This window comes from Anser cygnoides, chromosome 4 (assembly GCF_040182565.1).
Source record: "Anser cygnoides isolate HZ-2024a breed goose chromosome 4, Taihu_goose_T2T_genome, whole genome shotgun sequence".
Lineage (NCBI taxonomy): Eukaryota > Metazoa > Chordata > Aves > Anseriformes > Anatidae > Anser > Anser cygnoides.
In genome coordinates, this window is record NC_089876.1 from 78,565,646 (window position 1) to 78,591,017 (window position 25,372).

General features: G+C 38.8%; 1 protein-coding gene and 1 long non-coding RNA gene across 4 annotated transcripts in view; one reads left to right on the forward strand and one right to left on the reverse strand.

Annotated features, from left to right (window-relative positions):
• The window catches only part of CAMK2D (calcium/calmodulin dependent protein kinase II delta), a 255,729-nt gene extending 230,823 nt beyond the window's left edge, over positions 1-24,906 (reverse strand). For all 3 annotated transcript variants that reach the window (XM_066996892.1, XM_066996905.1, XM_066996904.1), the window contains exons 1-4: positions 24,767-24,906; positions 15,575-15,675; positions 13,722-13,800; positions 9,277-9,392 (exon numbers count right to left, since the gene is read on the reverse strand). In XM_066996892.1, the coding sequence (XP_066852993.1) occupies positions 9,277-9,392; positions 13,722-13,800; positions 15,575-15,605 (226 nt within the window). In that variant the 5' untranslated portion in view covers positions 15,606-15,675; positions 24,767-24,906. The remainder of the gene's footprint in view (positions 1-9,276; positions 9,393-13,721; positions 13,801-15,574; positions 15,676-24,766) is intronic.
• Positions 15,423-23,980, forward strand: LOC125183098 (uncharacterized). The gene is made up of 4 exons (XR_007164277.2): positions 15,423-15,537; positions 17,499-17,635; positions 20,197-20,335; positions 23,841-23,980. It is a non-coding gene; the product is annotated as an uncharacterized lncRNA (long non-coding RNA).
• Positions 24,907-25,372: the final 466 nt, after the last annotated feature.

The following is a 25,372-nucleotide window of genomic DNA, read 5'->3' on the forward strand; positions in this document are numbered from 1 at the left end:
AACACGAGTTGTGCATAATTTTGTATAAATCTGCATAAATAACACAATCAGCAGTACTTAAACCCCTGAGTTGTCTGACGATTGTAAGTATTTACATTACAGGGGCATGTCTGGCAGGTTGCTTATCTCTGTATTTGTAGACATGCAAAAATTAAACATATTCCCCTGTCCTATCTCGTTTTTTTGTAATAGTGCATTCTGACAACAAGCATTTGGTCAAGGTATTTCTTATGACTGTGCCATACATTTAATTTATCAAAAAACATTCAGTAGAAATTATTAGTCCATTCACTTTCTTTTCTTGCCACTGTTTTGTTTAGCAATGACATTACAAGAATGCATGGTCCCAAGTGAGATTCAAACAAAAATTCCATTTATATTTTTCCCCACCTTCCCAGTCTGGGAAAAAAAGAAAAGAAAAAAAAAGAAGTCAGGAGGAGGCCAAGGAGTCCTAACAGAAATATCAAGCATGAAATGTATTATAGGAATTCAGGAAAGAAAATAATTGTTTACAGGATCAGTATCATAGGACTTGGAGATTTTCCATAGGGACAGATACTAGGGAAATGATGAATAGCTTGGAAACACTCCGTGGGGAGGCTTTCTTCTTGTTGCAACAATCCTCTCTCAAATGCAGCTCACTCTTGAGCTGAGGCAGAACTGGAGCTTGCAGCTGCCATTTAAGTACTCCATAAATTCTCCAAATTGTTCGTGAGCAGGCCAAAGCCTCCACAATGGCAGCCAAGGACCTGGCCCTCTAGGTTAACTTCCAAACCCTGGTTCAAGGTTGAGGTTTCCATTGAGACCACAGAAACAGTTAATCTGTGGTTAATCTCATGGATGCAGAAAGTTAGATCTCAATAATGAACCAAAAAAGGCTTTAAAAAATCCCAGAGTGTGTTTCTCTTCTCCAGAAAAAAAAAAAAAAAGAGAGAGAGAGAACTGTAAATAGCTGAAGTCTATAAGAAACTGAATAGCTGTTCCTCTAAAGTTTCTGAAGTTTAACAAAATGTTATAGCTTCAGTTAAATGTTATTTAACTTCAGAATCTGAAACAACATTTATCGTAGCAAAGGAAATTGTATTTATTTTTAAAGTATGCTATTCAGTAAGGTCTTTCCTTTATATGGCTTCATTTTTAGCCAGCCAAAGTGAGGTTTTCATTTTATTTCTGATCTTGCAAATACAGATTTTCAATTTGCTTATGTTTTGAAGGAGTCAGAGAGCTTTTGAAAGGTCATTTGTGTAGCCAGCTCATTATGAGCAGCGTTAGGAGTATTGTATATATAGTTCGTGAACAAATTCAGCAGCCATTTACAGCAGAGATCTAGACAGAAAATGGGCTCAAAACCTCACGAATCTTAGGTTTAGAGAAATACCTGTTTTATGACCGGATGGTTGTGAACTGCTAGCAGCCCTTGGTCCTTCCCAAGGTGTTATGTATTCTTGTGGCAAGGCTTTACTTTACTTTACTGCCTTGGGCAACAGACTGCAAACGCTGAAGCAGTTACAGGTACATCACTGCAGTAAAGCTGAAGAACTGTAATTTGATCAATAGAGTATCTGTATCTTGTTGAACTGAAGCGCGATCCAGACTGACAGAAGTCGCTGATTAGTGAGCAATCACCTCCTTACTAGCACATGAAAAGTGTCGTTGCTTTGCACCATTCTGGAGAGGCTTGCGTTGATAACGTGTGACACCCGTCTGAGAGGACCAAGAAGGTGCTTGTGGGCTGCATCTCACGAGGGAGGAGGAGGTGAAGGAAGCTGAGATCTGTGGAACAAAGCAGCAAAGTTAAACATTTCTGCTAACGTGATCAGCAGGGAGAGGCAGTGGGTAGGAGCACAGTGGGAAAGTCAGAGGAGAGGTACTGAACTAGAAACAAAAAAGGAAGAGAAAGTGCTGCTTGTGAGAGAGAGGAAGGGAAAGATGTTAGACAGCAGAGAGAAAGGGGAAATCAGACCAAGGGAGCTGAGGCTGATGGAGTTACGTTGCTTGTGTAGTGAGAGATGAGAAGAAAGAAAGTAAATGAGTTTTATAATAGGAGTGGAGAATCACAGAAACATAACAAAAGGAAGAAGACAGGGAACAGAGAGAAAAGGTTGGGTTTCCTTTTGTTTGCTTGTTTTCTTAAGGAAGGGCTAAGTAAAAGGAAATTGAAAGAAAGTAAAACAGTTGTTAGAGTCAGGAACTAAAATAATCCATGTGAAAGTGGACAGGAAAATGAATATGCAAAGACAGTGGGAAAAATGGAGAGAGGTTAATCAAAAGGTCACACAAATGCACGTAAACAGGTGTAAGAACAGAAGAAAGGATCTATAGTAAAAAATCACACAGGGTGAGGTACTTGGGTTTGCAGCTCATTGCAATAGTTTTGTATTCCATTAGCTATTGAAGAACCATTTCTACCGACTCTGAAAAGGGTGCACTGCTGCCTTTCACCTTTGCATCTGGGTATGAAATCATCCTGCTTTCCCCCCATGACTAATTGCAGGCAATGCTGGGAGATGTGCTCTGAGGCAGCTGAAGGGGAGAGAGAGCTCCCCATCAGAAGAAAATGCAGTTTCTTCCCAAAGAGCTCTGCTCTGGGGTTTCAGCTCAAAGCCAAGGCTCAGCTTTCCATAACGACCCTTTAATAAGAGATTGCACATTAAGCCGTTTTGTAATCATGGACCTCAGTGCTTTTATATGCTGCAGAAAGACTGATTTAGAACAGGAGGCACGCAGCAACTGGGACATTCAGTTGCTCTTTCTGCCGTGAGACTGGCCTCAAGTCCAGTAGACCGGAGTGAACCAGAGGCAACAGATGTCAGGTCAGCACTAAATTATGTCGTGCCACATGCTGTACCTCCCTTGTTTCCTCTTTGGAGCTGTTGCACTTTCCTAAATAATGTTTTCAGCGGGCAGTACCACTGGTAACGTCACCTGGTCGGTATGGCAAGCTCACTCATTGCAGCCTACACGCTATCATTTCCATGCACTGATGAGGGTCCAAGCTGTGTCCTCATGTATTCACCTAGTGGGTTCACCTAGGAGCAGCTCCCACCCAAATGCCTGCTGGTCAAAAGCCCCAGGCGCTGAGTCCAGAAGCTGAGGGCCAGTCCTACACATCCCAGGTCTCCAGCAAGTTGTAAAGAGCCGAGATGGAGCCACTGAGAGACCTGATCTTTCTTGCTTTCTTTCCAGGGGAAGCTCTCTTGCTCAACCCCTTGCTGCTGCTGTTCCACCATGTGTGCGCAAGCACTCAGAGAAGTAGATCCTTAAAGGTTCCCCAAAGAAAATTAATTATTTCCCCATTATTTACACTCCTGGCAAGTACCTTACTACCTGACTATGGCAGCGTGCGTGCTCTCTCTTATTCTCCTGCTGGAGTGTTCCTGCATAGGATTAATTTACTCTTCAGTGAACCAGAAAGATGTTGGCAGAATAACTGATTTGATAGCTCAGTGATTCTGTCACGCTCTTGGTATGCAGGGGACCAAGACTTTTCTCTGGCCTAAAAAAGCATTACTTCTGAGAGATTAGGAGACATTGCTGGCCATTTACCTTCTACCCCTAGAAGCACTAAAGGGAGAACTAGGTGAAAAATTAATGTTTTTTTCTTCCTCCTCCTCTTCTTCTCCTTCTTCTTCTCCTTCTTTCTCTGTCAAGGACAAAAAGCACAGGCCTAGCAAAAATGAAATGTTTTAATTTATTTCCATCAGAAAAGGAAAAAAATGCTCTAATAAGATATGTTTCATCTCAGAATTTTAAATAATGTTTTTCTTTTTTTGAGGGTATTTTTAATTAAAAATGTTCCTTTAAAATAATGCTTTCAAAGAGGGTTGTTTCTCTTTAATTCACTTCCATTTTGAGCTGAGTATTTTTTACGAACAGCTAGCAAATAAAATATTATTTATACAGCTTTTCTTACAAGCAAACAGCAGACAGCAATGCTCCAAGAATTATACCTTTTGCCACTGAATTGCATGGCATTGATTTGAATGATAAATACTGGGGGAAAAAAAAAAAAAAAAAAAAGGATGCTACAATCTGTGGATGAATTAGTCAACAGAGCAAGGACTGGAAGGTGAGAGGGAAGAGCAGAACACAGGAGAGCATGCAGAAGGTTGTTTTATCATACACTTAATGACTGAGACCGTGTCAACAGGATGCCAAGTCAGGAATTCAGATCAAGTGACAAAGTCAGCAAACGCCACTGCTCTAAGCAGGAACATTTTGAATCCTCAGATCTAACTAGAAAAGACCAGTGATTTATAGACAGGTTCCAGAATGCTTCAGTAAAGGTGTTCTAAGCTGTAACGCTCATGAACATTGCTGCATAGTTACAATATATTTTTGAAAAAGAGGAAGGGATACATCTCAGAACTGAGCCATTTAGCAGCTGGATTATTATTTTCATCATCAGTTACATTCCTCTGTAGGCAAATCACCTTTCCCTTCTGAATTGAATAAGGACTTAGCCTAATACCTACTAAATTTAATAGGTTTCTTTTCCCTGTTTTCAGTGGATCACCTGGTGAGCATGTTTAAGATAACAGCCTGGACATGTTGAACTATAAATACTCTTAAGCAGCCAGGCTAACTTCCAGTCTGCCAAGATTACTGCTGAATCTCAAAAGTCATTTAGTAGCAGAAGACAGAAAGGATTTCTCCAGACCGCACTTCTCTTCTGGGCACGAGAGCCACAAAAGCACCCGGACCGACTTATGCGAGACCTCACTAGATTGCAGACTGCTTACACATATGTGCTACATACAAGATCTAGGAGCTGATATCCCAATAAGGATATATCAGGGTGTGTGCGCACACATATGCACACTATTATGGTGTTGTTAGAGGGTACAGTGAGGAATGGATAAGCACAAAAAAAGAAATAAAATTAATAATTTTTTTCAGACATCAAAAATAGCTTTGATGTTAATTTCAAGAATTAAATTTGAATGATTCCAAGATGCTGCTTAAGTGGCCTGGATTTTTGTCCCGATCAGCTGGCTAACATATAGTTTATATATAATAACTTTCAGACTTTGTTGAGAGCTTCCAACATTAGCAAAAAAATGCTCTGGTCTGAAACATACATGTGACAAATACAGAAGTATCTGCTACAAATTTCCCTGAAACAAAGATAAACCCGGACCTTATTAAATTTCTCCCCACTCCTCTTTGAGAAGGAGTGGTAAAGAGGTCTACCGTGTAGAAGAGCCAGCTCTGGGAAGATGTCAGGGAGATCCATCAGGTTGACTAAGCACCTCCAAGGAAAGGTAAAGAACAAGAAACAACAAAACGCATCTGGTCAGAGCGTGTAACCTCCCTACACTTATTTTTGGAAAATGGCTCATGAAATCCTGCCTGTATAAGACTCTAGATTGTCTGTATAAAGCTTCTGCTGACAATGCCCATTTCACGTGTACAAATAATTAAACCACTTTGGGGAATACAGAGATGACCAAGACTAGTAGATCAATCATTTCAGTGAGACACTGCTGCAGGGTCATTGCAATCTACCTTGCAGAGTTGCAGGAGGCTTCAGGCCTCCGAAGTGTGAACAAAATGCCCAGCAATTTTGGACGTGCTGTGCTAGAGAACGCAGCACATCCAGTGGAAGCTTGAAAGGGAGCAGAAAAGCCATGCTGACAAGTGAGTGCTGGCTTAGATGTGCTTCTGTAGCTTCCTGTTACTGCTCTTCGAGGGTTCAGTTTGTTTGATTTCTGTGTTTGCTTTCCAAATGTTTCTGGAAATTTTAGCATCAGCCTTGAGGCCTGTGTGATCAGTTGTTGGCAGGACTAAGGGTAAATGTATCTGCCTCCAGAGTTCCCAGGGGCTTCTTACTTTTGGTTCAATGGTAATAGACTCTGAGAAATACATGCATTTTTTTTTCTGGTGTGGTAAGAGGTCTTATTTTCATGTTATCTTGTCATATAAGTTCAAAAGAAATATATGCATCTGGAAAAGCAGACTGTGACAACCTCAGTATCTCCAAGATTATGAATTAATTGCACTCTGTTGATCCACAAGATGCTGCAGCTCCACAAGATGTTGAATGGGAGGAGAGTGAAAAGGAATGGTAAGAAGATGATGCTCTTCAGTTATTCCTAAGTCACCCAAATAAATGCCCGTTGGTATTACTGCCAGTTATCACAACGGAGGGCAACCCTTAGGCTGGGCTAACCAGGAACAGAGGTTCAAGGACGTAGAATATAGTTCAAGACATTTCATTTGGTAGAAATTGTGTGCAGTCATTTAAGTAGTGCTGAATCTTCACTCTGAATGCTTTTTGGTGATTGTTCTGTAAATACTTCCAGGCACTTTCAAAACAAATGAGGGAGGTGGCTGAAAGTAATTTCATCTACAGTACGTTTAGATTCAGAGCACCCTGTTAATGAAGAAAGTTAAAGAAGGAAATTAATTATAACAGCCCCTGCTCCCCACCACAGACACTCCCAACATCAGAGACTAAATGGCTTTCCAAGAGGAAATGAGGTCAGATCCAAGTAGCAATGAAGTCATTCAGAGCTGAGAAAAGAAACATGTTTGAATTTTAGGGTGAAAATAGGTCAATGTTGAGATTTTAGAAGCAGGACAACATTCTCAGAGAGGTGAGAAATGGAAAATATTTTGATGGCAATAGTTTGGACAGACTGAATGGAAGAGGGGAGAAAAGATTTGGTCAGAATAGCGGGGCATCTTGAAACAACCAGTGCATAGGCTAGTGTTGAGACAACGTTGACTGGAAAGGCTGACTTTTGAGAAGAACACAGTTCAAAGTCTTGTGGGGGGGTTAAATATAAGTGGAGAAGGAATGGAGTAACTGGTTTAGTGACCTAGACAGCAGGGAGTGCTAACAGTAAGAGAAAAATGAATAAGAATAATGGTACATACAAGTTCCAAACAGCTAGCCATCAGACCAATTTAACTTTGTCAGAATGCTATTTCTTATGTCTTTGCACATTGCACTCAGCATGCTTAAGAATACTCAGAGCAACAAATATACACTTATTTAATGGCCAGAAAATATCAAGTAAAAGTGATTCCTTGAATTAAGTGCAAATTGTCTGTGGCAGTTCACTGGAACAAAACTATTTGAATAAGGGAAGTTTGGGTTTCCTTTCCAAGTAGAGTTACTTTGCAAAATGTAAATCAGTAGTACAAGAAACTCTTTCTTCTTTCCTTTTGGTTTTGTTATAATCATTTGCAAGAGTGCCAGCATTTCCCAACATTTCCTTACTGTGTTATCTCCAGCTCCACAGAACATCTATTGTCGTAGCCATCTTGATAAGGGCGCAGCTGGGAATGCGACCACTACGTATCAGCTGTATGTAACATGATATTTGTTCTCGCTGTTTATATGGCACAAAAGGCTACTGTAACGACCTTTATTGTTCTCTGTTTACAGAGCAAATTAAAGATGATCCCATCAGTCCTTTAACTTAGCTGCCTGCATTCTCTCCAGCCACACGTTTGCCCTAGTGTGCCAAGAGGCTGCATATTGCTCCCATTTGGGACACTCGAGGGCAAGTGCGTCCAGCAGCCCAGCCTGCAGCGTTTCCTTGCTTGCATGGGAGAGAGGAATTTCACAGCGAGACATTTGACCAAATGAGTGCATTTTCAGGCACGGGGCAAACCCAGCAATTTCAGTAATTATTCTGCTCATCATCATTATTCAGAATAAGCACGGATGAGCAACTGGATGGCTTACAGAGCGAGTGAAGGAAGACAGGCCTTTGGGTTACAGTCGTCCAAATATAGTCTGTGCTGACAGTGACTGAAGCAACTCTTATGTAATGGCCCTTCACCGACTGGAACAAAACAAGCTGTGACCTTCGCATCGCTCCTGTCAGACGGAAGGGAATGGCATACATAAGCCTCCATCACAATTAGGATTAATAGGCAGCTTTATTGGATGCCCACTTGGAAAGAACAAATAATAAATAATTAGCTCCTACAGCCACTCTTTGAGGGCGCACACATGCAGAGCGCGATCTGAGAAGCTGAGTCTAGAGCTCACTGGGTCTGGCTGGGATCGACATCCCTTGTTTCAGAGATTCCAGCACACAAAGTTGTTGCAAACAGCTTTGGAAAATACTGTTTTACAGGAAGGATCTTTAACTTAGCCTGGGTCTTTATCAGCGTTACAGCATTATCTCTCTTTCAGTATATTAGCACCAACTATATTGCACAAACCAGCAGGAACTTTTCACACTTGGAGCAGTTTTTTCTCTTGGAACTGTGAAAAATGATGTATGGGCTGCTATCATTTTATATATTTCAAGCAAAACTGACGGCCAATTGAGGGCATAGAAACCTGCTGAATTAGATTCATCCCCTTAATGATATTTAAGCTTTGGCTCAAGTAAATATTTTTCTAGCAATTATTATGAAATATAGAGTGATTCATACCCCAACTAATGATTAGACATCTGCAATATTTTTGCATAGGCTTTACGTATATCTTTACTAGTCATTTTGTCTGTAAATACAGATTTTATGCATTGATCACCAGAATTAATCAGCTGTCTTTTTTTTTTTTGTCTGCTTCTTTTTTCTTCTCAATGTGTTAAACACAGCTCCTAGTGCTACTTGACCCTGTGCTACTTTTGACAAAGCTGTAGCTATCTGCTTCCCTATCCCGACTTCTATCCGACAAACCTTTCTGATTCAGAATTGCAGGGAAGTCTTTCCATTTATTTAAAAAAAATCACTAAAGGAAAACAAAAAATGGTATTTCCTGGATGATATCCTACAGAGAAGTAGCTTCTCAATTTCTCCATTGGAAAATGTTCTTTCTTTCAGCTCTTTATTTTTCCTCTGTGGTTCCTCCTTCCAAGCCCAAGCACCACAAAGGAGAAAAGAGCTTAATCACCCTGGAAAGCTTTTCCCTTCCAGCCTTAGTTGCTCTGTATTCACGACCTTGCTAAGTGTTTCTTCCTTTTCCTGGCAATACCAGAAGGCCTAGGAGCAGGGTGGGTTTTAGTTTGTTTGTTTGTTTTAACTCTGTAAAACGGGTTCCCAAAATATCATCAAAATGATCTCACAAACACATAACCTATTTCTCCATGCAAACAAGTAGTCTGGCTCCAAAATTATCAGTGAAAATTACTCCTCCAAAGGTTCTAGCTGTCAATTCTCTTTTCTCACATGAATTTGGTCATTGGCATAACATTCCAGGAATCGCTTAAAATATGGTCCAGCACATGAAATAAAGTATGTAAACCAAGCAGGAAGTGGCAATAGACATCAATAGATGACAGATAGGCAGTAATTATATGCACTTACCAATGAGAGAGCTCGGTTTGTCATACACCAGGAAAAAACATCGATCAGCTGTATATACAGAGAGCTGTTTGTAGCTAGACGTACTATCATCATTGCTCAATGCAGGTGGCATTAATCTTGGAGAAAGATAAGCAATGCAAATGGTGGAAAACCACTATTTCAGAGGGAAAAAATGCATGTCAGATGTAGGAATTTTTTAAACATCATTTAAAGGTAACGTGCAAATATTTTAAGATATTTAAAATGTAAATAGCATGTAAAGATTTACACAGTATTTAAATTATTTTTAAAGTTTTTGAAGCATTTTTAAAGCATTAATTTATACCAGTATAAATTCAGGATTATCAAGAATTGAGAAGTTATAGGATTGTGAATTAATTTTGTATCTCTGACGAACTCTGTTCTATAGTGAATGGGTGACAAAGAAAGTTTGCATTCTGTTTGAGCCCTTTGGTACTACCACAACAGAAATATGAGCATTGCTGCTCTGAGGAACTGCTACATACCTCTTCCTTCTCACACAAGCAAAATCATGAAAGAGCAGTAACAACATAGACAAACTATACTATCACTGAAAAAAGTGCATCTAAGAGGAAATTTAATTCATCTGATGCATAGGAGTGAGAAAGCAAGCTGATACAAGATTATAGGAGAAGATTCTGGTACTATTTGCCACACTGTGACTCAAATATTCTACTGAAATTAATACTCTGTATTTACATGCACGTAATGGATAAGAGATTCTAGTTCTTGATAATTAACAGGATACATGTGGAAGACATCTGGACCACCCAAATTCCTGTTTGGTTTCTATAATGTCTTGTTCCTTTCAACAGCTCCTGATTCCTAAGTTATCACAGCTTTTTAGGCACGCTTGCCATAATTACAGTGGTGCTGGTACACTGTGCATCAAATAGGATCTCTGTAAGCCCTTTGGCTGCTTCCTCTGTGTGCTTTAACAATGCAAGAATAGAAATAATGTTTTCCTTTATATATGTAAACCCTTCCTCATATATTCTGGATAAATCAGGGTTTATATCATCATCCAGGCAATGCAAAATGACGCAGAGCTGACAATAACATGGAGTCAGCATGGCTGAGTAGAGCCTCGCTTGCCAGATAAAAAGCAATAAAAAAGAGCACAACCCAAAATATCCTACCAGTCGTAGAACGGCTGCAGATGACAGAGGTGAACTGATTGATGGTACATAGATATCTACCTCTATGTCAGCTGTGCCTGGTCTCCTGCAGCATAAGGTATGCTCCTGTACCCACTGCCTCTTTCAGGGGCTAAAGTCCTTTACGTGCAGGTCACGTTGCCACCACTACACCCATCTTTCCTCCTGCACTGCTACTACCGCTCTTTTAACTTCCTGAAGTTGAAGAGGTGACTCAATAGGAAGCAACCCATTGCATTTCTCTGCAAAAAAATGAGGACATGTGTATGTAGACAGACACGTGAAATGTTCATTTGATTGCTTGTGCAAGAATCCTGAGCTGATTGATTCATTAAGGAAGCGGTTCTGGCGTGACAGCCTTGCTTTACCTCAGGAACAAAAGGTTGTAGGTAACAGTGATCAGCTAACAATAGCTGCCACAGCGCATGCTGAGAGGTAATTTCACGGTCAAAAATTAAACTAAAAAACATTAGAGCTGTGAAGGGTTGACCAGAATTTTTCATCTCTTTCAATATAATTATATACATACAACTATGAGCCTTCGCAGAGATTCTTCTTATGGGCTCTGGTATGCTGCCATGTTTGATGTATCAAAAGGAAAATATCCTCACAAGAGGCCAGTAGTTGGGTTTCATCATCAGAAGTTCCTGGTGCTGCACATTGCATTAGTGATGCTCCAGCCTTCAGAACAACCAAGAATAGAAGGACTGCAAAGTGCCACCCTGGATAAAAGCTTCTCTCCTAATGGACTGCAATTTTCTGTCCCTCCATGAGCAGGGAAGAAAATGCCATCCCCATTTGTTTCTCTCTCCCTTTTTTTATAAGTTACTTTAAAACTGTCAGACTGTATAGGTACATCAGTATTAAAAAAAATAATAATAATGTACGGATCCATGCCTAATACTAGTACATTATTTTTATCAGTGTGTGTCACAGAGATACTTTCTGGTAGTTCTTTCTCCTTAAATCACATGCTGTACTTACTAGATCTTATTCAAAGGCCATTTTTCAACAGAAAAAACTTCCTGAGATTTCACAAGTCACAGAAACAGGCCCACTTTGAATTCTTTGTCAGGATTTGCAGGGCAGGTATTACAGAAAGTTACTTTAAAGTATCCCTTTGAACAGCAGATCAGTTGAGTGATTCACTTCCAGCTCATTTCTACTAGAATTCAGATAAGTGAATTGATTTCCTTTTTTTTCCTTTTTAATCCCATTTGATTTTTGAAAGACTGGTAATTATTTAGTCTTTGTTTTGTGTTATGTACTGCTAACCATGGATTTGTTTGGGTTTTTAATGTTGTTTTTAGAAAACAGAAGGTGTCAAACCCAAACTAGGTTTTATAACAATGCCGTTACATAACCATCCAATTAGTAGCTCATTCAATGCTATTAATAGCAGCTTCCACATCTAAATCATTTTGTGTAGCATGACAATAACTGGCAAGAGGAGGCTTCATATTAGTTATTCATTCTCTGAAGAGAATAAATGAACTTCATGGAGATTTATGAGATGCAGAATAATGCACTGTTTATTAGCTGCCAGGCTGCTGTGTATTAAAAAGCTGTTTACCTTTCCGGATTCCCAGGAGATTTTCAGAACCAGTGCAATTTGTCTGTTGAAGTACTAGTACTTTAGGAGTTTTAGTCCCAACTGTTTTATGTGACAGGCCAGGAGAACAACTGGGAGTGGGGAGGCTGGGTTTGTTTGTAAACCGAATGCAACCTTGAGCATTGATTAGCCATTAAGCACTGGTCTAACATTCATGTCCCCAGGATCTTTTAATCGGGGCTTGAAGCATGCGAGCCTAATATGTATATATATTTTATGTACATCTCATGCAGAAGGATACCAAAGACAGAGCTAAGACTGAGGTGGTCTGAAGCCAGGAATTCTCTCAAGTGTTTTTCCTAGTAATAGCATCTATAATTTGGTATTACATTTTATGTTTACATTAACTGGCAGAACGTACCTAATTCTCCAGTGATGAGGATGTTTTACAGTGGTTCAACCAGAATCCTGCCCCATAATATAAAGTTTGTTTTCATTGTCTTCTTTTTCAGCTACTTTATAGCGTCAGCTATTTCTGGGCGGACGTTTGTCATGCTGCATCCACTTGAGCACAGACACATATAGAGCGGAATCTGAACTCCTTTGAAAAAAATAGGCTGGATTTTTGATCTTAAGAAGCTGCTTGAGCTTCAGACCACAGAATCTGAACCAGAATGTTTTGTATAAAAGATATTCTGAGAGTTCAAAAATGATTTCTATTTTAAAAAAAAAAAAAAAGCTACTTTAAGAGTTGCAGCATGTGAGCTGGTTTGATCTTAAATTCCTCAGTTCCCGAATTCCAACATGGAAGCACTGAATTTATGAAGAGGTTTTTCCATGCCTTGACAACCTTTCACTCTACATCACAGAAATTTCCTCTTATACCAGATGCCCCCATCTAATATAAAGATGGGGCAGATTTAGCTCATTACATGCTTGTAAAATTATTTCTTCTCCTGAGGTTTGTATTATCTTCTCCTTGGGTATCTTCCCTGCTCCTGAATTTCAGACTGTTTGAGGTTTTGTGTCTCTCAGTCACGCTCTCCAGCTTTCTATTGTATCACACTCCCCATCAGATGCTGCCTATGGGTACAGAACAGTCTCTTCCGTACCTTCTTCCTATGCACAAGTTGTTTAAAAATTAAGGATCTACTTACACTAGTACAAAATGAGTGCATAATTAATGGGCATGAGTGAATACTGATTCAGGTTTTCGTTTATGCGTTTCTTGTTAGTGGAGTCCTTTAGTCCCTCTTTACTTATCCTATATGTATTCTCACTGAAGGAAAAAAAAAAAAAGAGAATTCTCCTGTCACCCATGTGAGTTAGTCAAAACACAATGCACACACAGATTCTTTCACGGGAATATTAAACCATATACTGTAAATTGCTAACAATGTTTTTTCCTTGGTCTTTCATTTTATTTCTTACTCCAATCTATATATTATTGCTTTCCTCTCTCTCTTACTGTCAACTACTTAAAGTTAATATGCAATATAAAATGTAAAACTGAAACATGAAAATGTAAAATGCCTTACATCATCTCTTTAGTGTTCTGCACAAGTGTAATAATAAATACTCTATTTTTATTGTATTTCTCTTGCTGTCATGACAACGTATTAATTTTATATGTTCACATATCGAACATCTATTTCAGTGAAATTCACAACATATTTATACACTTACAGAATACATGAGATTCCCAAGTGACTTACCTACAATGATGGTGAATATGTGGCCTATTCACATTTATGGCTAACTCTTCATGGAGCAAGTTGCGGATCTTTTGTATGTCTGGTGGGAAAGTGGAAAAAAATGGTAAGAATTTAAAACCTACAGCACTTTTTGTACCTTCAGACTGAAGGTACAACAACTCGAATGTATTAAAAATGAATTCTGTACAAATGGCAATCTGACAATCTGATATTGCCATTACTGCAATGGTGTTTGTTGGTATCTAATGGAGGCAAAACTTCCTTGTGGCATGAAATTACTTCCCTGACCGCTTACAGAAAAGAACTAAACAGTGCTGCAGTGCATGACTTCTTGCATGCTGTACATATTTATGTCTCCTTGACTTCAGAACTGGGAAGAAAACTGCTGTCAAGGTTTCTTTCTGAAAATACCACCCTGGCTGAGATACTCTAAAAGATACTGCCATGTTTTTGATGAATTTCATTTAAGGGGAGGGGGATGAAACTAATCTAAGTGAAAACAAAGATTTGAATAATAGATTTTCAAAACTCAGCCAGCCATTCAGAACTGGAACAATCTGAACAACTCTGACTCCTGTCTGAGTTTCAAGAGATAATTAAATTAGGCTGCCATTTTCCCCCATTTTGTTGAACAAGAAGAGTCATTTTTGTGTAGAATGCCTTGGTAGGATATGCTTTAAAAATGCCTGGCAAAGCACTTGGCTCAGAAAAGCAGGCTTCCCAGTTAAAGCCCGTGAAGCAGATTCACCTTCAGTGTAGATCTGTCAAATGAAAGACTTACAGAAAAATGACTGTGACCCATTTTGTTTTATCAAAAGCATGTCTGTGATGCTCAGATAAAGAACCATATATTGCCTGAGTGCTCAAAGCTATTTATATGAGATAAGATTGCTTTATAAGTAAGGATTTGTAGGATCAAACTAGCATAAGAACATCAGAAAAGCCCTGCGGCATCACACCAATGCTCCGTCCAGCCCAGCGGTTTGTCTCTCTCAGTGGCAGAAGGAAATGCCAGGCGGGTCTGGGAGCACAGAGCCTGGCTGCTTTCTCGATTCACGTGCCACCCCCTAACCACATGCACAGCTGACTTTTATATCAGTACACATTATATATTGCACATATAAATCGCCAAGAGGGAATGGGAAGAAAGAAGAGGGATCAGTCTGTGACATTTTCGCATTCACCATGAGCTATACTGTATCTTAGAAGATGTCTCTTTAAAGGAAAGCATTGAAAGCACTCACAAATAGTTCATTAGATAGTTTACCAACCTCTTGATATGCAGGTAACTTTAGTCGGTGTTATAGCTGCCAGTTTGGTAAAACACACTAATTTACGTATCCTGTAGTAGCCATCATATATGTGCACCTAATTGTCTGGCACACCCTCCTAGACAAGCTTCTTATTTCCAGAACAAGTGGTCTTGTTTGCCAGTCATCATGAATGGGCTTGTTCGTGGAAACTGCAAGCGATGGGCTGTTCCTCAGTTTCAAACAGCACTTCTCTGAGCAGTAGCAGCTCAACTCGGTATCTTGCAAATGAAAGATGTACCATGTAAGCTTTTTGGTGCCTTGAAGCTGGCTTTATTTGCTATGTGTACAGCACTGATAGTATTTCAGAGACAATTAAAAAATATCAAACTATTCAAGCAGCTTTTCATCTGACAAACCTGCAAGTGAAGGATTAATATGCCCCACGAGACTCTGAAATATAAAAGCTTTGTATTTATTTCAACAGCCCTGCCAAAGTGTTTAGAAAGGCTGCTTCCTGAGCATTGAAGTACACCTCTCATCTGCATTTATAATTTAAAATCTCTGTAAGTATAAACAACAATAGCTTGTGAAAAAACTCACCCACAATCTGTAAAAGAATAAGTTCATCCATGATGTAAAGATTGCCAGAATGTGGAAAGAGGACTCCAGTTGTATTGCTGCTTTCACCTTCTCAATCTCAGCTGAAAAATAATAAGATATTATTTGACCCTGAAACCTCTGATATAAGGAAAAAACATTTTCTAGATGATTAAAGCAAAATAGTTCTACACAGTTCTCTGCTCTTCTTGCAGTCATTTTCAAGGTTTCCTCATTTTTTCTCAAAGAAAAAAAAAGATTAGAAATACCACGTATCAGTAATGGTGCTGGCTTTACCAATTACAGACATTTTTGGAAGCTCACAGAAACACAAGTTTCTGATGTGAAAAAGACACATGCTAATAATAAGAAGGGGAGGGCCTCAATTAAGACTTCGGTGCTTTGTCTCGGTGTGTTTTCTTAACAAGTAGGGTTGAACATTAGTCCCTATTATTTCCCAATACGTTTGCTTTACCTTTCAGATTTTTCTAAGGTGGATGAATACATTTTATAACTGAACTGCTCCAATGCCAATTATCCATCTCATATTTCTATAGAAGGAAGGGATATGCCTTACGTAAATAATTTACGAGCAAATGCTGTAGTTGAAGTTATGGGCATTATAGCTCTGTGCGTGTCTGTTAAAATCTTAGATCAAATTGAATATATAGATTAACATAAGACAGTGAATGGAATATCAAGAACCAGGGAGATTCAAGGCAGCAGTACTGCCCAGTTTTTCTAACGATCAACCTGCTCAAGAACTGACTGTTTACCTTTTGATGCTTCTAAGACAACACTGAATGCCCTTCTCAAGGGTACGTTTCCTGCATTTAGAAGTTGTGAGGCCTAGTTCAGAGGTAACTGCGCGACATGCAGTGGTCTGCTTTGCGGAGGGAGTCAGGCACAGGGACCTAATGATCTCTTCTGGATTTAATAGCTGTGACCAGAGAATTTAAACGTTACCAGCAGGTAATGCCTTTGCCACAGAGAAGCTAGCTTTTTAGGGGAACCTGGGTTGAGTCCTGCCTGTGATTAATTGCTGGCTTTCCAGCCAAGCCTTCCGGAGACATTATCTGCTGATAGCTCGAAAACTACCTGCTCATCATTAAAACTGAAAGAGCTCATTTAGAAAGATAGCTGCGGGGAATGAATGGGCTCCTGTTGGAAATCCTGGATCAGAGAAAAACAATCCAGTTAATATGCAATCCTGTGGTATATAACCTGCAAGGTTAATCATGTAGGAAACAGATAACCTCTGCAACAGATCCACAGCCAAAACATGATTGGCATGTTAAGCTTCTGGCCAACAATTTTAGTTTAAAAAATAAAACCTGAACAGTGTAAAAAAACCCTGGGCTCTGTTTCCCAATGAGTCAGGAAAAGGTTTAGTCTTTTTTGATGATAAATATCTGAAATAATTGAAAAAATACTGTAGGTATTGCTGTAAAGAAAAACACGTTTATGAGACCACTATACATTTTCATAAAGGACTATTTTCAGATTGTGAGTTTTATGTTCATTGCAAAGATTCAGAAAAGCTTTCTCAGCAGAGAATCATCCAAGTAGGCTTGACAGAATTTTTAAAACGCTTTTTTTGGCGAGTAAAAAATTGGTCATCTCTAACACATTTGAATCTGAAAAAGCATAAATAAATTGATTATGATAATATATAGTGGACTAAAACAAAAAGATGGCTTGCCATCTAAAAGGCACAGATGAACCAGCTTAGTTATGCCTCCAAATTAATGGTCTCTGAGAGAGCAAATGGGAAACAGGCTGGTGAGAGCACATACCATGCAGAGTAAAAGTGGTTCTATTTCCTGCTATCAACAACAGTCTCTACTTGCTTACTATCCCATTTTTCATTAAGTTAGAAAGACACTTTCTTAACTGAATAATAGCTAGTTTGTTTCTTTTTGATCAGGTTCATAAAAACACACAGAATGGACTGAATCTGAAATTGTACCACGGATGACAACATCTGAGCAAACTGGAAATCTCTGCAAGAAATTTATGAGCTACTTACTATTCTTTCCAGTTTTTTATCTGATTCTTCTGCAGGTAAGTATATCTACAGGCCTTGTATTTCAACAAGGCATGCAACACATGGAAATTTAACGTAGGACCAGAAGGCTCCTTTTATCATATGGCCAGTCCTCACCTTTCCTCCTTTGCTAATTAGATTGAAATTCTACTGCCAATACAACATTAATGGTTAGAAACCTTTGCTTAATATCCAGCCTATATGTATTCATTTTCACCTTGGAGCCATTTGTTCTGTTCCTCTGTTGTCCTTTAATTTCCATTATGCTTGTCCTTAAATGCTGTTTAACATCACTGCTGCGTTGAGAGTGCAGTTGCGTTCTTTTTCAGTCTTTGTCTTTAGTCTCTGGTCAGAAAATAGCTTTCCATTTCCCTGTTGTCCTCAAATCTGGCCTGACAGCTGCTTGGATTTGATTTTCTCTTTTTCAAGTATGGTTAAATCAGATTCTACATATTATTTATAATTACATAAATAAAATCTAAGTGGTATGGCGTGGTTTTTTTTTTTTTTTTTTTATTTAGGCATGAACTATCAGATCACTTCACTGAGTGAAATTGGAAAGAGTACATTATATATACTGATATGTATTGGACTGATATATTTTCTAACTAATCATTTCTTAAAAATAGGGTCTCAAGTTTCCACTGTACAGCTCGTAATAAAATACTATGGCCCCAAATCCTATTTTTTTTCTGATTTTAACAGCATATTACTGTATTTCCAGGGGAGATACATATGAGTTACGAAGTTTGATTGCACAATAATAGCCGCTTGGGGATTTACAGCCCTTGCTATCTTCTTGTTACAAAGCTAACTGCCAAACATGTGAGAGTATCTTTCAGGAAAAACAATTAGCCATGCACAATGAAATCATGGATTATTGCTGTTTTGGAACTTTTCCGAACTTTTGGCAGGATTGCTCTGGAGACCCATATAACCTCTAGCTGTAAGCCCCTTGATGGTTGGGACCCTATAAATATCAAGCTCAAGAGCAATCTCTGCATCTAATTGTCCAAAGAAATAAGTTTCTGGCTTTTTTTGTGATGTCATTGACCTTCAGAAAAATAATTGCTAAGGTTAAAACGTCTCTTGGTGATCTGTTGAGCACTAAAATTCCTTACTCGCAGTCATGACAACCCCCACCCCCGAGCTGGTATTTGTGACCTGCCAACTACCTGATTGTGACTCTCCATTAAGTTTTAGAGGTTGGATGGCTTAGGGAAGACTAAGATAAAGTCTGTGCACTGATCTAAGACAGCGAGGAGAAATGCCACCTTTATATTTGGATATGGATCAGTGGAAATAGTTTTCAAATACTACTCATGAGCTGAAAACAATCGCTAATTCCTTGCAGCAGCAGAATTTCCGTATTTAAAATGAACATCATTGTTCAGACGTGACTCTCAATTTACCATCTCATTTGCTTTCCTCAAAAGGTATTTAATGTGATCAATGTACTCATGTAGGGAATCAACCAAATTACAAAAAAAAAAAAAAATCAGCACATAGCAAACTGACTGACTAATAGGGTTTTTGAAGGGAATGAAAAAATGCACAGGGCAAGTCTGTTGTCTTGACTGGGCTCTAGGCTGTGCACAAAGTGTCTCTGAAGGCTGAGCTGGTGGACCAGATTTATATGGGCAGCCCCAGGCCAGCCTGAGAGCTAAGCACATCTTACAATAACCTGAGGTTAATTTTAGATTCCAAAGTAGAAAATAGACCAGCAGGACTATGAATAGTCTCCACTGAACTAGGACTTGATGGGGGTATATTAGGAGTGCTTTGTTTCTGGAGCTAAGAGGCAAATCTCTATTGCTAACAGTGCCTGAAAAATAGCATCAGAAAAATAAAAAACAATCAGAATTTTGTGTTGATTAACATGCACCCAGATTAGCTAGTATCACATCTGGTGTAAAGTTATTTGTTGTTGTTGTTTGGTTGGTTTTTTTGAAGTGAACTGGTTATCAGTAGTTGGATGAAGAATCAAGATGATAAAAGGGAAGTTCAGTACACTATGAAAAAAATGCAGCTAATCCCTTTCTGAGGAGCTGACAAACTAGACGCTTACTGTCTTGACCAAAGCTCTAGAAATGGAAGTACAAAGAGGAATTCATCACTAGTTTCCGCTACAAGTACATCCTTGAGCACTAAGATCAGGAGTAAGTACCCACCTATAAACTGAATGGTAACCTCAGACCTCTAGTACTGAAATAGCCGTGGAATTTCTACAAATTATAGAAGAGCCCCCTAACTCAAAAATCCATTTATAATACTGAAAGATGGTATGTCTTAGTTGGTGTTGAAGAGACAGTTTTAGAATCCCAAACCAGTTTTATGCAAAAGGAGATGTAAGAATTAAAATGAATAAAGAGACTGATAATTGAGAACTTAATAAAAAACCTTCTATTATATGCACCCAAAACCACAAGCTTTGGCTGAAAAAGAAAACTGCGGGTTAAAAAGAGGTCTGGCTTTGAAAGAAATGAAAGCGATGATAAAGCAATATAAATATTGCCACTTTCAGTTCCGTGAAAGTAAGGCTGCTTCTGTAAATAATATATCCTTCTTTCCCTTTCAGGGTTGATGTAAGGGTCTGTCCTGCTGACAATGGGAAATTTTACATTGATGCCATGGGGTGACCTTTAAAGCTGGTCCCTTCCCAAATGAACTGTAAAGGATCTTCTGTTATACCAGAGTCTTAAGTACAAGGTTAGCAAGTAAGTGATGCACGCAGTGTTTGGCCCAAGCTCCTTCCTCTTGCCTGAGTCAGTCATGTATAAATTAAATAGGACTCATATATTCTCCATGTCGCCTCTCACAGCCTTTCATCAAAATTATTTAAAAATTTATTTCCTTCCTCCATCACCTGTTAATGTTTTTCAGCATTAGCTGAAGTTGCGAGCCCAAGGTGAGAGACAGCTAGAGGAAAGAAAATCACAGAGCAGGATCACAAGGCTGCCCGCTTCTTCTGAACTTGACACTTTATTTCAGCAACTCCACTGGATCCCACTCTTTCAAACCTTTACATTTTTTGCCAGCTCAGAGGCTCCAATTTCAACATTTTCTTTACAGTAACTCCTAGTTGCGGCAAGCCAAATGGACATATTTTTCAACATAGATAAACCCCCTTCACTCTCATCTGAGAATAAGACCAATATGTGGAGTGTTCAATGCATTTTACTATTAACATAAATACAAACAAGGAAGCCAAGTCTGTAAATTACATGAGATAGGCTTCTCCCAGAAGACAAGAAGGAAGTATATGAATAAAAGAGCATATGTAAGGCAAGGCTGAGCCCCTAATAAGACATCTGTGGAAAGGAAGGAGAGAATAAATCTTTTCCTTAGTCTCCCTGTGGAACTGCATTAATCTGGCCTCAATTAGGCTTTTCTTACCTATTGCCTTTCCCCCCGTGAGCAAGCAAATAAAATCTGTAGTGAGGAAGGAAAGAGGACAGCCACAGCCAAGAACGAATGAAAAAAAAAAAAAAGGAAAAAAATGTAGAAAATTATCCTTTCAGAGCAAGAGAGTTAAAATACAGTGATTAAGCAAAGCACAGCTCTTCTCTGAGCCATTTATAAATTTACACAGCTTATGCACTACATTTTCTCTGCCCAGAGCCAAACAACTAAGACTCCCCCTTTACAGAATATTCTATCAGACGTGGAGAATGAGGTGATGGTCTTGAAGAAGGGATCCCCCCTTGTACAGCCGTTTCTGTCAGTCACTGAATCCTGCTCCCTTCTTAACACAGCCTTGAGGGCGAAGTTTTCTCTTTTTCTCCCTCCCACTTTATCAGCTTTGAATGTCTAAAGAACAACCACATTCCTTTTGGGCTCATGTACTGTACAGACTATCGCATTTTCAATAACAGAAAGACAGTCACTTCTTATGTTCAGGTGCCTATTTAACTCTTACACGTGTAAAAAATGTTGTGGTCTGTGTAATATAAAAGTGTCTTTATTGTGAAAGCCTATTTATAAGGTGCTGACAATTAGTGAACTACTGATCCAGTAAAGAGGGTATGTTTGCACACCCACAGCACATAAGAGAAAGACACCAAGGTGCATTCACATGTGGCTTAGGTATGTGGAAAGTATGGACTTAGAAGCAAGCTTCACAGACTTCAAAGTGTTATCTTCAGAGTATGTACTCGGACTCTAAATCAACTACTTTGAGGCATATCGTTAAGCTCTTAAAAACAGCAAATGAAGCAGAAACATCAACAGAAATTATTCAAAGATTTCCTATCCAAATGTTGTTTACATTTGTTGAAGTCACAGACAACAAGATTACCGCTTCTATTTCTGCTAAAAAAGAATACGTATACGCATCTATCCATCCATTTACCTGTCCATCCAGCCATCGTTTTCTGATATATCATAGCACTGCAAAACCCTCTAAACATCATCTGATTAACACACCATTCACACCACGTAGGACCCAGATAGCATCTTCCTTCTTCATCATCACGCAGCCTCTGTAAAAACCTGACTGTGAGTGCGGCCGGTCAGAGGGCCCAGCCCCTGGAGCAGCCACGCGCTTGGAAAAGCCAGGACTTGGGGACGCTGAGTGCACTTGTGTAGCCCTGACTGAACTCTCTCCACCTTGGGGAGATCAGCTTCCTTCAGCCTTGCTCTGCAGCTCCCGCAGTCCCTTCTCATCACTCCTACTCCACGCATACCATCATTCCTCTGTGGCGATCCCAGGCTGTTCAGACTTTCTCATTTTGTTCTGTTTCGCTGCATAACCCCCTCCCAGGTAAACCACCTTGCAGCAAAGGAAGTAATCAGGACTGCCCATTGATTTTACTGCTACAACACGGTTCTCGACTTGGCACTCTGCCACCTTCCCCACCTAATTTCTATTTACAGCTTAAACTCTTTGAGGCAGGAGCTGTTTAATACCCGAGGTTTTCACAATGCCTAGCCCGCTTGTGATCTCTCTCTTGGCCTTTTATTTTTATTTTTTAACCTTTTCCTATATAATGCATATGATTCATTAATATGAAGTCTCCCGTAATATAGAACATCTGTTTTTTTTGTAAGTATGTGTTTATTTTTTCATTTTAGTTACTCTGTGAAATTGTCAAGCCAGCTGCAGGGTATTTTTTCTTAACGGGATCCTTAGCAAGTTGATGCAACTAGGATGGGAAATCCTTTCAAATTTCATCTCCCAGGGATAATCCCATGTTGGTAAATGCTATTTCCTGTTTAGATACTTGTGTTAGGAGAACATCCTTCTTCATAGCTGCATCTTTTATTTAGTTTTGAAAAAGATAATCCTTGGGTTATTAATGCTTTCTATAGTCCTGTTGAGCTTGGCAGAGTTTTCTTTCCTTATATTTCACAACACTCCCCCCCCCCCCCCCCCCCCCCCCCCCCCCCCCCCCCATATATTCCCTTGAAATGTTTCCTCCATCTGTTTTGTATTTTAATGCTTGGATGATGTTCTGTATTTTGGGTGATGTGGCCATTTCTATATAGGGCATTATCTACTATGCCTTTAAAAATGTACCAGCTTTGCAAATTAGGGACGCAAATGCTGCTAACCATCTCATTACTGGTCAAACAATGATTTTTTTTTTTTTTCCAAATGTCAGATAACAGATGGTGAACACAATTTTATTTCCCCTCCTTTAAAATCTACCATTTGAGCTAGCAGGAAAAAAAATAGAAAAGGGGAGGACTGGACACATGCTTCAGTTTTTAAACATATTTGGTTTTAGTCAGTATTTGACAATTAAAACCTGACCAGTTCTATAGTTAACAGCATTTTTTCCCCCCTATTTTGGTTAAAATTTCATACTCTGAAATCTATTCAAAATTGACAAACTGTTTACTGTTTTATAAAGTTAATCCGCTTTTGCCTTTAAGACAGTGATGTCAAAATAAAATTGGTAGGTTCTTCTAAGTTTTTAAGCATGAAAAATAAATTAAGCTACATTGTAAAAAATGCATTTAGATTATTTTTAAGCAAGGAATTACTATTGTTATGATTTTCTTGTAGCAAACTGTTCTGTTCTAGGAAGATGGTGTAAACTGATGAAAAAAGATCCATGGAATACACTTCATAATGCAGAATTTTATGTATGGTCTAGAAACATTACCTACTATTTAAACATTGCATCATTTGATAGATACTTAGTACTTATATTGCATTTCTATTAACGGATACATATATTTTCATCTTTCTGTTTTTGTTAAATTAATACATTACAGGTGATAGAAGGTATCCCAAGGATAACACGCTTGAAAAATACCGTCTATTGCAGACATGAAACGATAGATTTGAGGATGAAATTTAGCTCAGAAGAAGCCCTGTATAATTTGGAAATGGGTGACAATTCTGAGGGACTGGAACTCGGAAAGATGTTACAATAACCTTCACTTCAACCTCTGATTTGGTATTTGTGTCTTCCTCTGTGAATTCATGCAAGGAGTACACTGTGTGAAATACAGTGTATTCAGCTGGACTCAGAGTCTGTAGGGTGGCTGACACTACGGTCTGTTTTATTCCGAGTGTGTCTGATGAGGCCTCCAATTTGGTCTAACTGGATGATGGGGTTAAATGTGTATTTCTTCTCATTGAAACTGTTATCCATCATAAAACCCTTAGGATAAACTTTGCAATCTTGTCTCTATCAACATCTCTAATGACATTATTAGGACTTTTCCTTGAATACATATCGAATAACTACTAAATATTGGACATTTAAAAGTAGTCTTGACTTTGAAAGTAACTATTTTATTGGGGAAAAAAGTAATTGATTATGATGTCTTCCACTGTATATAATCATTTACATATTTATTACTGTTTGTTATCCTAATGTGTATTACTTGCTACCACAAAAAGGCTGTTTGTACACAAGAGAAGAAAATGATAGAAAGCTCCTATCTAATAAATGCACAGTATTATATGCTAAGATCCGCAAGATTCAAAGAGTAATTGAAATTCCCTGGAGAGGTGAGAGCCAACACTGAATATATTTTTCTTTATTTATTTACCTCTTCTGATGTATTTTCTCAGTTGTTTTGTTCAGAGAACAAGGAAAATGTTTGTTTTATTATTAAACTTAGTGTTGGAGATTTTAGAGTACTTTCTTACTTTTATAAGAAAACTATATTGTCACTTTAAATACACCTACCTTTTGCATGGTCTGAATAAAAGTCCCAGAGGAATAATGAAAATGTTCTGTCTCATTTTTGAGCAAACTATGGCAATATTTCCCATTCACTTCTGTTCCAAAATTTTCCATTAGCAGAATCTGAATCTCTTCTTTGCCACCTTGATGGAAAAGGACAGGAGACGATTTAAATTTCTTTAAGTAATTTAAATAACAGCAGCAATATTTCATCTTTCTTAGCTGCCTCGGCCAAAACTCATCCTAATGCTCCTCCAAATACTTTTATTCTCCCCTGCATATTTAGCTGATGCCAGCAGATGCTTAGCCTGCATGTCAGCCCTCCAGGGATGGAACCATAAATGTCTTCCTCAAAACTGCATTGAGTACCATTCCCCTTGCAGCAAAACTTAATGACTTCAGATTGGAATCAAAAAACAAATGAGGCCCCTCACTAAGAGGAACTCAAGTTATAGTTTGCTTTCTTATCATTGCTTGAACTCAGCCTTCTGCAACCCTTGAAAGGCTTTCTCTCTTTAAAACTCATGTATTCCGTGGATGGTGCTCCTAGCATCATCCTGACAGGGATGAAAGGCAACGGGGCAAAAACAAGCACTGAACAACCATTTT